General features: G+C 37.5%; 2 protein-coding genes across 2 annotated transcripts in view; both read right to left on the bottom strand.

Moving 5' to 3' along the window:
* Window positions 1-383, bottom strand: part of LOC138150757 (keratin-associated protein 2-1-like) — a 7,484-nt gene extending 7,101 nt beyond the window's left edge. Inside the window, exon 1 of the mRNA XM_069074192.1 lies at window positions 1-383. Within this exon, the coding sequence (XP_068930293.1) occupies window positions 1-383 (383 nt within the window).
* Window positions 384-5,775: 5,392 nt separating this feature from the next.
* Window positions 5,776-6,186, bottom strand: LOC138150766 (keratin-associated protein 4-4-like). Its single transcript, XM_069074198.1, has one exon. The coding sequence runs from the start codon at window positions 6,184-6,186 to the stop codon at window positions 5,776-5,778; it is 411 nt and encodes a 136-aa protein (XP_068930299.1).
* Between the last annotated feature and the right edge of the window lie 11,483 nt (window positions 6,187-17,669).

Below are 17,669 nucleotides of genomic sequence, written 5' to 3'. Positions count from 1 at the left end.
GTGGAGCGGCAGGTGGTGCGGCAGGGGGCTGGCTGGCAGCAGGGGGGTCTGCAGCAAGGAGACTGCACGGAAATGGGCTGGCAGCAGGTGGAAGCCCAGCAGCAGGGTCTGCAGACCACGGCTGTGCAGGAGGTGGGGCAGCAGGCAATGGGGCGGCAGCAGCCCTGCTGCACGCAGCAGGGGTCACAGCAGGGAGGGCGGCAGCAGGTGTCACAGATGGGGCGGGTGCACCTGGGCACGCAGCTCACTGGGCGGTGCACTGTGGTTTGGCAGGAGACTGGCAGGCAGCACCTGGGTGGGCAGCAGGGCTGGCAGCAGCTGGACTGGCTGAAGGAGGGCTGGCAGCAGCTGGAGTAGACAGATCCACAGCAGGAATGGACCATGGTGTTGGTTGGTTCTGGTTTGGTTTGAGTGGTAAGGAGGAGTTGGTTTTTCAGGTTTGAATGCCTTGTCCTGGTCTGGGCCCTTTATATACCCTGGCTAGGTGCTGTTTATTCTCCAGAATCCAGGACATTTTCCTTGTTTTTGATTTTGTCTCCTGAAATGAGAGTACAGGATTGGTTAGGTAGTTGTGAGGTTGTCACCAAAGCATTCCCAAACTCATTACAAACAAAAACAACAAAAAATAACTTATTTCCTCACTGAAATTAAGTACTCTCCTTTGCCCATTTATCCTGAAGTCAAAGTTTTATGCTCCATCTTCAAAGTCTTCCCTAATTACCACCCAAACATTAATCAGAATTATTCATATCTAATAGCCTAGTTGTATTTCTTTAGTCTAGGAAGGACTCAGGGTCACATGTCTCCTAGTAGGTAATTTTCTTGAACTTATTTTCAAAACAAGCATCATTTAGAATATTTTTTTTCCACCTTTGAGGTCTATTTCATATAGATACCACAACATGAACTTTCTTCTCCAGTGAAATAGTTGTAATTCCTTTCTCTGGACTTTTCCTGAATTCCTCTGAGTTGTTTTGAATCACAGCCTTCAGCCTGACTGGAATAATCTACCTTCCATGGCTATGGAAATGCCCCCTCTTCTTTAAAATGCACCTCGAACCCTATTTCCTCTGTGTAGTCTTACCTACTCATCTCAATCTCATTTAATCTTACTCCTCTGGACTCTCGTAACAGTTTTTGTCTTTGTACTATGCATTATTTACTACCTTTGGGCATGTCTTCTGTCATTTTCCTGAACTGCTATGTAAACTCTTCATCTTTTTTCTTGAGGATATATGAGAGTGTACCCTACAACAATGGAGAGATAGCTTATCTTGGAGTTAGCAAGACTTGGGTTTAAGTTTCAACTCTAACATATGTTGGCCATGGGAGAATGGGTAAGCCACCCAATTTCTCAGTGTCCTAGATAACTTTCCAAGTTGCAAAGCAGATACACATCTGCCTTGGTAGAGAAAGCTTCCTAGCTGTAAATTCCCTATAACCAATGAAATCATAAATCTAGCAAAAATATTGCTTAAACTTTTTGTGAACTTATGGCTAACATCTTCAACAACTGATGATTACTAATCTATCTAGAGAGGGAGACAATAAGAAGCAGAGAAAAGAGGTGGGTATCAGTCCATTAAGAGTTGGTGAGACTTAGAAGAATACTCTGATGTCAGAAAATGAAGAATTAAGCACCCTCTTGGTGAGGATGAAAGAGGAGAGTGTAAAAGATGACTCGCGGCTTAATATAAAAGAAACAACTAAGATCTTGCCAACTGGTCACCCCACTTTCTGGCAAAAAGAGAAAGAAGAAATGGAAGTAGTATCAGATTTCATGTTCTTGTGCTCAAAGATAATTGCAGATGACAACTACAGCCATGAAATTTAAAGATGTTTGCTCCTTAGTAAGAAAGTTATGACAAATCCGGATAGCATAGTAAAAAAAAAAGCATATATATTACCTTGCTGACAAAAGTCCACATAGTCAAAGCTATGGTTTTTCCAATAGCAATATATGGTATAAGAGTTTGACTATAAGAAAAGTTTGGTGCCACAGAAATTAATGCCTTTGAATTGCAGTGCTGGAAAGGACTCTTAGGAGTCACTTGGATAGCAAGGACATCGAATCAGTCAATTCTTAAAGAAATCAATTCAGGCTATTTACTGGGAGGTCAAATACTAAAGTTGAAACTTAAATATGTTGGTCACGTTATGAGAAGACAGGACTCATTGGAGAAGATTCTGATGTTGGGGAATATTGAAGTCAAAAGAAGAAGGGGATGGCAGAGAATGAAATGTATAGATAGTGCCCTGGAAACAGTGAACATAAACTTGGACATACTTTGAGAAGTAGTGGAGGACAGAAGGGCCTGGGATTCTATGGTCCATGGGGTCATGAAGAGTCAGACCTAACTGAATGACTGAACAGCAATAAGAGGAAGGCACCTGGCAATTTCACAATTTCCTAACATATAAATGCACCCATATAGAATCCTGGATTTAGAGCTGGAATGGGCCTTATAGGTCAGAGATTCCAATCCCCATATTTTATAAATATGGAAATAGGCCTAGAGAAGGAAAGTCACTTGTTCATTGTGACATCAGTACTGAGTATCTGAGGTAGGATGTGAACTCAGCTCTTCCTGACTCAAAGTTTGGCATATAATTTATTACACCATGCTGCCTCATGTTTTTGTATACTATTTTGTACAGTATATATTGATATACAATATATGGTATATTGTATCACAAAGACATCCAACCTCTACTTAAAGTGACTTCAATGATGAAGTCACTCATTCCCTAGATACTTTAATGTCTGAAAAAATTCCACTGGGTATCAATCACAATTCCGAGAAACTAGGTATTGCTTTGATTTATATGGATAAAAATCTGGAAATTGCATTTTGTTTCTTGTTATAACTACAGGTTATGATTTCCTTTGTTAATTAGGCAAAGAATGGAACCAAAAAATAAGAATCTCTAACAGTTCTATATGGCTATCAGATGGACCCATTGTACTGAGAATACTAGCTGTGTATGTAGTATAGTCTAATAAATGTTTTATTGATGAGTCCAATCTGTTCTTACCTGAAGCATCTTTATTAAAGGGGGAAACTTGATCTTCTTTGTCAGCTGTTGCTTTGCTCAAAATTCTGCTTTTTCATAGTCTTAATGATCAAATTCACTGAATGTATAAAGGGCTATTTTGACTTTTTTGTTGTTCATTTGTTTCAGTTGTGTCCAACTCTCCTTGATCCCATTTGGGGTTTTCTTGGTGAAGATACTGGTGTGGTTTGCCATTTTCTTCTCCAGCTCATTTTACAGCAGAGGAAACCAAGGCAAACAAGGTTAAGTGACTTCCCCAGGGTCACAGAACTAGTAAGTGTCTGAGACCAGATTTGAACTAATTTCTTTCTGACTCCAGGTCCCGTGTTCTATCCACTGTAGCATCTAGCAGCCCTACATTGGTTATGTGACTCTGAGTAAATTATTTAACTGCTCAGTGCTCCAGTTTACCACAAGTTACAAACATGGTGCTGACATTTATTGATATAGGAAATTTCCTTACGTGGTTCTTCTCTAGACAAATTAAATCACATCTTGTCCATATCTTATGCTGAATAGCTAGCTACTCTCACTCAATAACTTGGTGCGATGGAAAGATCATTTTCACTATAGAGTCTGAAGGCCAGAATTAAATTCTGCCTTTGATAATCTTTAGACGTGTGACCTTGGACAAGTCACTTCTCCGCTCCAATCCTCAGTTTCTTCATCTATAAAATAGTGATGCAATACCAACTTTACAGGGTTGTTGTGAGGATTGCATGAACTAAGAAGGCAGTGTAACACAGTGGAGAGAGCATTTCATTTTGGTCAGAGAACCTGGAATCAAAATCTCATTTCTGCTACTACTTCCTTGGTGTTCCTAATCATTTACTTTACTTCTCTGTTTCTCAGTTTTCTCATCTTTAAAATGAAGGGGTTAGACTAAATGTTCCATAAGGTTTCATAGGACTCTATATTTGTAATGATGATATGAGAGTGTGTGTAAAGCACTTTATAACCAAAGAGGATTATGTAAATGGATTATTATTATTGCTACTGAATCTCTGTAATAATAGTTAATATTCATGTAGCATTTTAAAGTTTGCAAAGTTCATTGCGTATATTATCTTATTTGATTCCACGATGACCCTGTGAATCAGGATGTTATTATTCTATGATCACCTATAACACTGCAGATACTGGTCTGACTTTGAGTACCTGCATAGAAATGACGATAGGCCAAAAATTATTATTTTTTAACAACAATTAAGCTTTAATCATATAATTAACATATTTTACCCAAAACATACAGAGTTTTCATTGTATCTCACTTAGACTTTTCAAGGGCTGAGGTCTTCTGGGGTATTGGGGTAGGACTTGTTGGGTTGGGTTTTTTTTTCAACAAATGTAATGTCAATGTTTAAAGAAATATATATATACATATATGTATATATATTTCTCTATATCTAACATTTCTATAGAACAATAAAAATCAGAGGCTTTTGGTCTCGGTTAGTGCTAGGTCCAGCTTGGTTCCCAAGGCAAGGACTTCCTTTTCTTTCCCCCCCTTCTTGGTCCCTACTGCTGTGCTCTCTGTCCAACCAGGGGATGATGGGTGAAAGCTGGGCATTCTCAGAGGCACCCTCACAGGAAGGGACAGGATTCTAGTAACAGAACTGAGCAAGGAAGGTCAGGTGGCATGAGTTTAAAACAGGCAGGAGGAAGCTCCCCATCCCAAACCTCAGCAGTTTGGACATTGCCCCTCAAGCTTCCTCTTACATCCGATTCTATCAAGGATGTGGGCAGAGCTCGGCACAGTACATGCAGTGGTTATCGATTTCTCTCTACTCTTTGTATGTGACAACTTTATATGTGAGATTGGGTATCAGATGACCCACAGGAAGAGAAGGAGATTGGTATGTAGTCAAGCTCCCTCCAAAGTTCCTCCAAAGTCCCAGCCTAGCCAAGCTCAGCAAACAGCACCAGGACCAATGATAACAGACCTGGCTAAGGGGGTAAGGGAGGAGGAAAGAGTTGGCCAGTGGCTACCTAGTGTTTGGTGGTGGTGGTAGCAAGGCCTCTGTGAAGCAAAGAGGGATGGATGTCCAGTAGAGAAAAGCCCTTCCCACTCCCCACCCAAAGTGCACTCACCTCTACCCTTACCATATCCCCAACCACTTCTGAATTTGAATAGCAGGTTATTCTGAAAGACTTACTAGCCTGAAAACAGGTTTAAGAGGTAGACCAAAAATTATTGATGAAAATACACAGTGGAATGATGAGCTGTGTCAAGGTTTTCATTATGTTAAAGCTGGCGCTTTATTGAGACACATACAAGCAATATAACATGAGGAAATGGTGAAAAGAAATGTGAGATGGAAGCATCATTGCTTTGAGTTCTGGATTCATCAGGGTCACTTTTGAGTGTTTCTACAGTGAAGCTGTAAGGTAGCAAGGGTTCTTCCACAAGAGTTGAAGTCAATAATCCCTCAGGTTCTTTTTTAGATGGAAAACTCTATGATTTCCTCTATCCAGTGGTTTCTGAATGTTGCTTGAAAACACATGGAGATTTATTTTGTTAATTGGCAGGGTCAGGTTTAATTGACAGCTTGTGTCTGAGACAAGGGAAATAAAAGACTGGAACACATAGACAGTAAACATTAGTCTTCTGTGTCTCATCTTATAGTTTATTGGCATTAATGAGCATAATTTCACTGATTCATAAGAGGAAGGGGAATGACTGTCTTGTTTTTATGCTTTGAATGCATCAAGTCCAGATTCTCAGCAGCAGGAGGACCTGCAGCAGCTGGGGCGGCAGCAAGTGGTCTGGCAGCAATTGGGGTGGCAGCAGCTGAACACACAGCAGCTAGGGTGGCAGCAGGGCTGGCAGCAGCTGGACCCACAACAGCTGGGGTGGCAGCAAGTTGTGTGACAAGTGGTTTGGCAGCAGGAAGGGCGGCAGCAGGTTGGTTGGCAGCACACAGACCGGCAACAACTTGGTCGGCAGCAGTTTGGGCGGCAGCAGCTGGACACACAGCAGCTGGGGTGGCAGCAGGGCTGGCAGCAGTTGGACACACAGCAGCTGGGGTGGCAGCAGGGCTGACAGCAGCTGGACACACAGCAGCTGGGGTGGCAGCAGCCAGAGCCACAACTCTGGCCAGAGCGGGTGGAGCCACAACAGGAACTGACCATGATTTTGGTGGGTTGAGGTTCTAGGTTTCTTTCAAGGTGAGTGAGGTACTTGAATTCTGAAAGACTTGCCATGGGGTCTTCTTATATGTTCTCTTCCATGGCTGCTGCCACTTAGTCTAGATAATTTATTTTTGTTTACCTTGATAAATAATAATTATCAAATTAGAAAATTTGTTTTTCTTTTTCTTTTTTTAATAATTATTTTGAATCTTTTTTTAAAATTAATTTTGTTTGTTTCCTTTTAGTTTACAGGATTCAATTCCACAATTTCTTGAGTTTCACATTTTGTCCCCCTCCCTCCCCTCCTCCCCATGGCGGCTTATAGTCAAGTATAGGATCTGCAAATGCTTTCACATTATACATTAGTCAGGTTGTAAGGACGGATTGTATCAGATGGAATGAAAAATGGTAAAGAGGACATAAAACAAAATAAGAGAAGGAAAAAGATCAGGTATTTTGCCTCCACCTGGATATAAACTTAGTTCTTTCTAGTTCTTTCTCTGGATGCACATATTTCTCTCCATCATGAGTCTTTTGGGATTGACTTATATCACTACATTGCTGAGAAGAGTCCAGTCTATCAAAGTTGGTCATCACACATATGTTGTGTCTGTAATTGTGTACAAATTTCTCCTGGTTCTACTCTTCTCACTCAGCATCAGAAAATTTGTTTTTCTGATAAGAGGAATGTGGTTTTTTTCCCCCCTTATCCCTTGGAATTCATTCTTTTGTTTTCCCTCCAAAATGGCCTTGTATGTATCATCTCTTCTTATGGAATCTTCACCACTATTTCCTCTTTTCTTTCTGTCTTTGACATCAGGGCTATCACATGACAACCTGACACTAGACCTCATCCACTTCACTCTCCTGCTTTGTGAGCTTTATCCCATGATTCCTGCCCCAACAATGCACAGACAATTAGATGACTTCTAAGGCACCATCCAACTCTGCAATTCTGTGACTTATACTAAGGTTAGTTTCCCATGGTCTTTAGGGAAGAGACCAAGGAAATCCAGCTTCTGTTCTGCACTTTCCCTCTTACTTAATTCCATTCATAATCAGAGATATAACAAATAAATTTTCTGAAGTATCAACATTGGCTATTTGGCTAAATTTTCCTTCTCAAACTAAACTATCGATTTTTTGCCAACCAAATCCAATTTGAACAGTGATGTCAAGGCATAGGCATTATTTTAAAACATTGTGAATTTTTATTTTCTTTTTTTTTTTAAAGAAATTGTTTGGTTTAGAAGAAATGTGGAGTTTCTATCACATAACCAAGCCATCTTTGAATCTTCCCTCTCTGGCACTCCACATATTGTTTTTTGTTTGTTTTGTTTTATGTTTTTGTTTTTTTGCTTTTTGCAGAGGGGAAAGTAGGGCAATTGGGGGTGAAGTGACTTGCCCAAGGTCACATGCCTAGTTTTTGTGGTAAGTATCTGAGGCAGGATTTGAACTCAGGTCCTCCTGACTCCAGGGCTGGTGCTCTATTCACTGCACCACCTAGCCGCCCCCCACTCCACATATAGTTAACAGTTGTATAATCTTGTTGAAGTTGCCTCCACAACATCAGTCACTTTTTCTTCATTCACACAACCACCATACTAATTCAAGTTCCCATCATCTATCACTTCAACTGTTGGGATGGCCTTCTTCATTTGCTGCTTGTATTGCAAATCTCAAACTTAGCCAATCAACCCTCCACATAGACACTCTCCACATAGAAACCATGAGTAGCTCAGAAATCCAATTGGGATAAATTATATGAAATAGAAGGGGCAGCTTGGTGGCACAGAGGATAGAGTGTCCAGTCTGGAGTCATAAAGACTCCTCATCCTGAATTCAAATGTGGTCTGAGACACTAGATGTGTGACCCTGGGCAAGTCAGGATTTTTATTTTGCCTCAGTTTCCTCATCTGTAAAATGAGCTGGAGAAGGAAATGGCAAACCACTCTAGCATCTTTGCCAAGAAAAACCCATTTGGGGTTGTGAAGTCGCACATGAATGAAATGACTGAATAACAACAAAACTCTAAATCCAGGATCTAAAAATCTTAAGGTTTTGAGAATAAAATACTAATTCTCCAGCTTATAATTTCATATCTTTCCCAGTCAGGATCACATCTATCTTTTCAGATTTTCATATTTCCCTCTGACACCTCCTATGTTGTAGTCAATCTGACCTACCAGTTTATCCCCAAATTCAATTTCTCACCTCTGATTTCTATGTCTTGGCTCATTTACTGTATCTCATGCCTGAAATGCACTCACTTCTGCTCTGTATGTCTTAGGAACCCTCATATCTTTCAGAGCTCAGTTCAGGCAGAATCTCTCACAGGACACCTTTCCTGATCTCTCCCCAATTATACACACTCTCTTGTTTGTGAACTGTCTTTGGATTTATTTTGCATTGGCTCATTGTTGTGCATGACATATTTTCCTTCAGTACTTGAATCCCCCATCCCTTACCAAGAACTTGTTTCTGCATATTTTCCAAAGACAAATTTAAGATCTTCTCTTGTTCAAGGGGAGTAAGACCAAAGGTATAATATTTTACCATGGCACATCAGCTTCTTTATCACAGAGGCTATTTTTTATCTTTGTACTCTCAGCAACTAGCATAATGCACATAGTAGGAGCTTAAGAAATAAATGTAATTGATTTAAATTTATTTAAATTCAAGTCAGCATCCTCAGATAATCATCAGAAGTCAGAGTTCTAGGTATAAGACACAGGCCTTGGACTACCACAAACATCTCCTTATCTGAGTACTTCATTATAACACTGTCTGAAAAAAAAACAATAAACACTAAGCACAATGTTAGAGGGACTTGATTATTGAGGTTTAAGCATGACTTGGGAGGGGAAACTAGTGGGAGCAGTCAGGAAGGCCAGGCTAATTGGAACAAAATGAACAGGTAGAGAATTTGATAAGGACACTGGCATTTGGCAAGAAGGAGGTTTGGTAAGCACATGGAGTATTGGAGTGAAAAATGGTCCATGTGACTTCAGACTGTCCTCAGGGATGGATTGAGGGCTGGGACATATTGGTTGATGAGCAGGTGACAGAATAAAACAAAGAGTGAAAATCCCCTGTAGTTGTATGGCAAAGGGGTTTGAATTTGTGTCTATTATTCAATGAGAGGTTTACTGAATTGGACATATAAGTAGTCTTAGGTGAAAGAAAGTTGTCAGGAATCAGGGGACTTGATGGAGAAGGTTCATGGGTTTTTCTCTTTCCATCTCTCTCCCCTCACTCTGTTTTAATCTTTTAGTTATTTTTTTCACAGATGTTTGAAGTACTAAAATGAGTATCAAAGTCTATACAATCATGGTAGAAGTTCAAATCAGAGTTCAAATCCTGGCAGTGTGACATTGGACATTGATGCGCCCACTTAAAAAAAAAAGTTATGCCCTTGCCCACATTTTCATAAAACTATATACATAAAAATTTAAGCATGCATTTTATTCATGTAAAATTAGAAATTCATTACAATTTTACAATTACATAATGGCACAAAGAAACTTTAAATATACATTAAAGGTAATAAAATACTCAAACAGTTTTTGATATTTTGGAATTTTTTTACATATAACTTTAAAAATAAGACCATTATTAAAATGATTAATAACGTGATGGCAGAGCTAAATTAGGAAACATCAAAAATATCTTATTATAAATTTATTGTTCATAACTCCAACTCTTTCATAAGTACGATCAAATTATTTTTTCAGATTGAGTATAAATTTGAGAAATATTAATTGACTTTTTAGAGTAATCAGCTTTTTAATAAATGCACCAAGAATATATTTAAAGAGAAAATGTTTATTTTAAAATCATATTTATAATAATGTAGAATATGTTTAGTATTATTTATATACATACACTTTATTAATTATCACTAAGGAAAATTGCAATTTCTTCTTTTAGGTTAAATATCCTTTAAAGATCTTTGGCAGAAGAAGTGTGTTTCATAGTAATAAAGAAGTATCCTATAGCATCCCTCATATCATCCCACAAGTTTACAAATAGCTTTCCTTTGAACAGACTGTTTCTTTTAATCTAAATCTTTATTCATATAACAAAACTCTCTGTAGCTCTTCACTCATATTTCTCCAAACAAGTCGGTGTTACTATGAAGCACACAATATGCCCAAATTATATTAGGAGTAACTTTTAAAACAGAAACAACAACTAGAAGCCACTGAGACAGTCACACAGCCAGCGCCACGTGGCAGCTTCAGCTCCTGGCCTGCAGAGTGTAGGGGGACCAAGCACCAGCCTGAGGGGTAATTGCTCTTGCTTTAACCTGCTTGGATCTGGATAGCAGGCTAGGGTGGAGGTCCTGAGGTGTGTGTCCAGCTTGCCAGAGTGTGTGGAGGCCTCCAAGAGGGCACCCAACTAATACCTTCAGCAGCTGAGAAAACCCCAGCATTTGGGATGAAAGCTCCTCTGTCTGGTGGCAGGGTCCTACTGTGGCAAAAAGCCCAGGAGTCAAGTGACTGAGGGGAGACATGGCCAGGCAAAGGAAACAAAACAAACATTAGATTCCAACATTAGACTCCTATTTTGGGGACAAAAAGGAGCAAAGCATGGAACAGGAGGAAGACAGTGAAGTCAGAACTCCTGCACCAAAAGCTTCAAAGGAAAATATGAGCTGGTTACAGTCCATAGAGGACCTTAAGAAGCAAATAAGGGAAGTGGAGGAAAAATTGAGAAGAGAAATGAGAATGATACAAAAAAAATTATGAAATGAGAGTCAGCAGCCTGACTGAAGAAAATCACACTTAAAAAACCAGACTAACTCAATTGGCAAAAGAGGCTCAAAAAGGCAATGAGGAGAAGAATGCCTTAAAAAGCTGAATTTGCCAGATGGAAAAGATCTTAAAAGCTCAATGAGGAGAATCATTGCTTCAGAATTAGATCGGAGCAAATGGAAGCTAATGACTTTATGAGAAATCAAGATGCTGTTAAACAGATCCAAACAAATGAAGGCAATGTGAAATATCTCATAGGAAAAACCACTGACCTGGAAAATAGATCCAGGAGAGATGATTTAATAATTATTGGACTACCTGAAAGCCATGATCAAAGAAAGAACCTAGAAATCATCCTCCAAGAAATTCTCAAGGAAAATTGCCCTGATATTGTAGAACCAGAAGGCAAAATAGAGGTTGAAAGAATCTACTGATCACCTCCTGAAAAAGATCCCAAAAAGAAAACTCCTAGGAATATTATAGCCTGGATTCAGAATTCCCAGATCAAGGAGAGAATATGACAAGCAGCCAGGAAGAAACAATTTGAATATTGTGGAAACACAATCAGAATAACCCAGGATCTGGCAGCTTCTACACTGAGGGATCGAAGGGCCTGCAATGTGATATTCCGGAGGGCAGAGCAGCTGGGATTAAAACCAAGAATCACCTACCCAGCAAAACTGAGTATCATGTTTCAAAGGAAAATATAGTCATTCAGTAGAATAGAAGACTTTCCAGCATTCTTAATGAAAAAACCAGAGTTGAATAGAAAATTTGACATTCAGATATAGGAAGCAAGAGAAGCTTGAGAAAGTTAACAAGGAAAAGAAATCATAAGCCACTTATCAAAGTTGAACTATTAACATTCTTACATGGAAAAACAATAATTGTAACTGTTGAAACTTTTCTCAGTATGAAAATAGTTGAAAGGAATATATATATATATATATGTGTATATATATATATATATATATATATTTATATATATGTCTATTTTGGAGGGTATACAGGTGTATGAATACATATGTGAATGTGTGTATATATGTTTACAGGTATACATAAATAGAGGGCACAGGACCAAGTTAATAGGTAGGGATGATACATAAAAGGTGAAATTAAGATGTGAGAGAGGAATATAATGAGAGGAGATGGAGAGAGACAGAATGGGGTAAACTATCTCATCTAGAAGAGGCAAGGGAAAATGGTACAATGGAGGGGAAGAATAGGAAGGCAAAAGGGAATGTGTAAACCTTATTCTCATTAAATTTGGCTTAGGGAGGAAATGACATACACACTAAATAGGGTATCTCACCATACAAGAGAATAGGGGGAAGGGGATGAGAAGGGGGATGATGGAAGGGAAGGCAGGCTGGGGGGGGGGAGGGAAGTTGGAAGCACTCACTTTTGAAAAGGGACAGGATCAAAGTAGAGAATAGAACAAGTGGGTGGTGGGATAGGAGGGAGGAAAATATAGTCAGTCTTTTACAATATATCTTCTATGTTAATATTTTGCATTAGCTACACATGTACAACCTATACTGAACTGCTTATCTTCCCAGTAAGCATGGGTGACAAGGGAGGAAGGGAATGAATGTGGAATTCAAAGTTTAAAAATCAAATATTTAAAATAATATATTATTATTATTATTAATGCTATTTTATATGTAATTGGGAAAGAAAATATACAGGCACTGGGACATAGAGATCCACCATGGAATCCACTGGAAAAGTCAAAGGGCTTATGGGAGAAGATATGGGAGAGAGCAGATTGGAGGCAGGGATATCCTGTGGGATTGCTATTTTGGGGTGGTGGGTAGGGGAAAAATGGGGACAAAATTTGTAACTCAAAATCTGGTGGAAATTAATGATGTAAATCAGAAGTTAATAAAGCATTTGAAAAATGAAAAAAAAAACAAGGGCAAAGGATTCTACATTATCAAATCCCAGATACATAATTAGTCCTTGGTTTTACTTTTTTATTTATTTTTTCAATTAAAAACATATTTTCTCTTCTTTCAACCCGCCCACCACTGGAAAAACAAAAACGAAAAAACAAAATCCTTACAAGAAATACACATAGTCAAGCAAAACAAATTCCTGGAACAAGCCCTTTCCAAACAGTATATGTCTCATTCTGCATCCTGAATCCATCCTATCACTGTCAGAAGGCAGGTAGAAAGCTCCATCATCAGTCCTCTGGAATCATGATCGATAATTGTATTAAATTATACAATATTAAAAATTGCATTAAATCAGAGTTCTCATATATTTCAAAATTGGGTGGGTATATAATGATTTTTTTTACTATAAATTATTTACCTTGTTCTGCTTAATTAACTGCATCAGCTCATACAAAGACTTTCAAAGTTTTCTGAAAACATCTCATCCATAATATCTTATGACACAGTAGTATTCTGCTACATTCATAAACCACAATTTCTTCAGTCATTCCCCAATTGATGGTTACTTCTTTAGTTTTCAGTTCTTTGTCACAATAAATAGTACAATTATACATATTTTTTTGTACAAATTAATCCTTTTCATCTGTCATCTCTTTGGAGGTACAGGCCTAGTAGTGGTATCACTGTGTCAGAGTATAGGCATAGTTTAATAACTTTTCAGGAAAGTTCCAAATTGCTCTCCAAGATGGTTAGCCCAGTTCATAGCTCCATCAGGGCATTAATATGGCTGTTTTCTTGCAGTTACTCCATAATTTATTTCTCTGATTATTAATGATTTGGAGCATTTCATATGGCTATTGATAACTGAGATTTCATTCTCTGAAAACTGCCTTTTCATATCCTTTGATCATGTATCAATTGAGGAACAGCTTTTATTCTTATAAATTTGATTTGATTTATCATATATCTTGGATATAAGTTTATCAGAGAAGCTTGCTTACACAGACTTTGCCCCCCCCCATCTATTTTCTAATTTTATCTGTAATGGTTTCATTTGTGTAAAATCTTTTAATTTCATAAAATTGAAATTGTTCATTTTAATTTATCAGCTCTCTATCCTTTGTTTGGTCATGAACTTTTTCCCTATCCGTAAACCTGAAAGTTAATTTCTTACTTGACCCTCTAATTTGCTTTATGTATGTTTGAATCTTATTTCCATTTGAAGGTTATGTTTAGTATGAAAGGTTGGTCTAAGTGATAGAATGTCTTTCATTTTTGTTTGGAATTGTGGTTGATCAATGTCCTTCATTTTTCAGGTTTTTTTCTTTTAAAACGATTTAATATTTTATTTACCTCCAATTCATTTTAAAAAGGGGCAGCTAGTTGGCACAGTGAATAGAGAACTGGCCTTGAAGTCAGGAGGACCTGAGTTCAAATCCAGTCTCAGACACTTGACACTTAACTGTGTGACCTTGGACAAGTCACTTAACCCCAATTGCCTTGCCTTCCCCCCCAAAAAAGACAAAAATTTCATTTAAAAATGTTGAGTTCCAAATTCTGTCCTTCCCTCCTTTCCCTTCCCCCCATCGAGAAGGCAAGCAATTTGATATAGGTTATACATGTGCAGTCATGCAAAATATATTTCTACATCAGTTATGTTGTGAAAGAAAACAAAGACCAATATACTGCAAGAAAAATAAAGAAAGCAAGGAAAAAGTATGTTTTTATCTCCATTCAGATTCCATTAGTTATTTCTCTGGAGATGGATGGAATTTTTCATCATAAGTCCTTCAGAATTGTCTTAGATTATTGTATTGCTGAGAATAGCTAAATCATTAATAGTTGATCATCATTCAATATTACTATTACTGTGTACTATGTTTTCCTGGTTCTGCTAATTTCACTTTGAATCAGTCTTTATAGGTTTTTCTATGAGCATCCTGCTCCTTATGTCTTATACCAGAATAGCATTCCATCACAATCATATACAATAACTTGTTCAGCCATTTGCCAATTGATAGGTAGGCTCTCAATGTCCAATTCTTTGCTACCATTAAAAGAGCTGCTATAAATATTTTTGTACCTATGGGCCCTTTTCCTTTTTCCTTTTGTCTCTTTGGGATATAGATCTAGTAGTGGTATTGCTTAGTCAAAGGGTATGCACGATTGTATAGCATTTTGGACATAGTTTCAAATTGCTGTATAGAATGGTTGAATAATTTTCACACATCCACTCCAATATTCGTCATTTTTCCTTTCTGTTATATTAGCCAGTTTAATAGGTGTGGTGTGGTAGCTCAGAGTTCTTTAATTTTGCATTTCTTTAATCAAAAGATATTTAGAGCATTTTTTCAAATGTTTATAGATAGCTTTGTTTACTTTGTCTGAAAATGGCATGTTCATATCCTTTGACCAATTATTGATTGAGGAACAACTTATTTTTATAAATTTGACTCAGTTTTCTATATAGTTGAGAAATGAGGTATTAAATAGAGAAACTTGTAAAAAAAATTCATAGTTATGATTACTAACTGTATTTCCCTCCATCTTATTTCCCCCATATTTGTCCTATTCTCTGTTTCTCTGTCTCTCTGTCTGTGTGTCTCTGTCCCTGTCTGTCTGTCTCTGTCTTCCACTTATCTATCCTCAAAAGTTTTTTGCTTCTATTTTTTATCTACCCCCATCTGCCCTTGCTTCTATTTTTTATTCACACTCCTCTTTTATTCTCTTCCTCTCCTATTTTCCTGTAGGGTAAGATAGATTCTATACTCAACTATGTGTGTATGTTATTCTCTCTTTGAGCCAATTCCAAGTTGGATAAGATTCACTCACTCCCCCCACCTGCCCTATCTTACTTTCTACTATAAAAGCTTTTTTGTGCCTTTTTAAATGTGATATAATTCATTCTATTCTACTGATCCTTTGGGACTTTCCCCCAGTGAACTCCTCTTTCTCACACCTTAATTTTATTTTATCTATTTTTCCAATTTATTTATTTATTTTTAGTTTTCAACATTAATTTCCCCAAGATTTTGAGTTACTATTTTTTCTTCCCATCTTTCCCCTACCCCCATCCCAAAAGAGCAAGCCTACTGAATACCTCTTCTCCCAATCTGGTTACTCTTTTATATTAATTTTATTTTTTTAGATTTTTATCTTATCATATTCAATTCATACCCAGGCCTTCTGTCTATGTATATTCCTTCTAACTGCCCTAGTAATGAGAAAATTCTTTTTTAGTTACTACTATCATTTTCTCATGTAGTAATGTAAACAATTTAACCTTACTGAAATCCTTATGATGTCTCTGTCCTGTTTACCTTTATATGCTTTGTTTGAGTTTTATATTTGAAAGTAAAACTTTCTACTCAGCTCTGCTGTTTCCCTCAGGAATGTTTGGAAGTCTTTTTTTTATTGAATTTACATTATTTTCCTGAAGGATTACACTTAGTTTTGCTGGGTAGGTGATTCTTGGTTGTTATCCTAGTTCCTTTGCCTTCTGGAATATCATATCTTAAGCCCCTTGATGCTTTTATGTAGATACTGATAAATCTTGTGTTATTCTAACTGTAGCTCCATGATAGCTGAGTTGTTTAATTCTGTCTGCTTGTGATATTTTCTCCTTGACCTGAGAGTTCTGGAATTTAGCTATGATATTCCTGGGATTTTTCATTTTGGGATCTCTTTTAGGAAGTTATTGTTAGATTCTTTCAATTTCTATTTTACCCTCTAGCCCTAGAATATTTTAATTTCTATTTTACCCTCTAGACCTAGAATATCAAGGCAGTTTTCCCTGATAGTTTCTTGAAAGATGATGTCGAGGCTTGTTTATTTGTGGTCATGGTTTCAGGCAGTTGAATAATTTTAAAATTATCTCTCCTGAATCTATTTTTCAGGTCAGTTATTTTTCCAATGAGATGTTTCACATTTTCTTCTATTTTTTATTTTGTTTTATTGTTTCTTGATGTCTCATGGAATCATTAGCTTCCACTTGTCAAATTCTGATTTTTAAGGAATTATCTTCTTCAGTGAACATTTATACTTATTTTTCCATTTGGTCAATTCTTCTTTTACAGGAATTCTTCTCTTCAGTGAATTTTTGTATATCATTTTCCATTTGACCAATTCTACTTTTCAAGAAATTCGTTTCCTTATTAGATTTTTTTCCTTTTAAAAAAACATTTGGTCTATTCTGTTTTTTAAGATGATAGTTTCTTCATTATTCTTTTTGGCCTCCTTTACTATGCTCTTGACTTTTTTCATGATTTTCCTGCATCACTCTCATTTTTCTTCTCAATTTTTCCTCTACTTCTGTTACTTGATTTTTAAAATACTTTTTGAGCTCTTCCATGGCCTGAGACCAATTCATGTTTTTTTGAGACCTTGGATGCATCTGTTTTTTGTTTATTATTTTCTTCTGAGGATGTTTTTTTTTATTTTCTATTTCATCATAGTAACTTTCTATAGTCAGGATCTTTTTCTGCTTTTTGCTCATTTTTAAGCCTATTTCTTTAATTTTAAATTTATGATAAAGTGGGGCTTTGTTTTTGGGGTGGAGGGCCTATTTTACCAAGCTTCAGGGTTTTTGTGCAGCTGTTTTCAGAGCTAGTTCTGGAGGTCTGTGATCATTCAGTTCTTCCAAGATGGTAAGATTTAGGGAGATGTCAATTTGCTACTCTCCTGGCATGTGCTCTGGTCTATAAGTGATCACAAGCACTCTTTTCTGCCCTAGCACTGTGACAAAGGCCCTCATTTCCCTATGGCTACAAACTCTGGTGTGCTAATGCTCCTCCTCACAGTGGGACTGTCACTTGGTACCGCAACC

The sequence above is a fragment of the Petaurus breviceps genome, unplaced genomic scaffold, assembly GCF_028583685.1.
Source record: "Petaurus breviceps papuanus isolate PSGF00001 unplaced genomic scaffold, PetGlider_PUasm1.0 90887, whole genome shotgun sequence".
Taxonomy (NCBI): Eukaryota; Metazoa; Chordata; class Mammalia; order Diprotodontia; family Petauridae; genus Petaurus; species Petaurus breviceps.
Note: the sequence above shows the minus strand (reverse complement) of the source record. Positions and strands in the feature narration are given on the sequence as shown.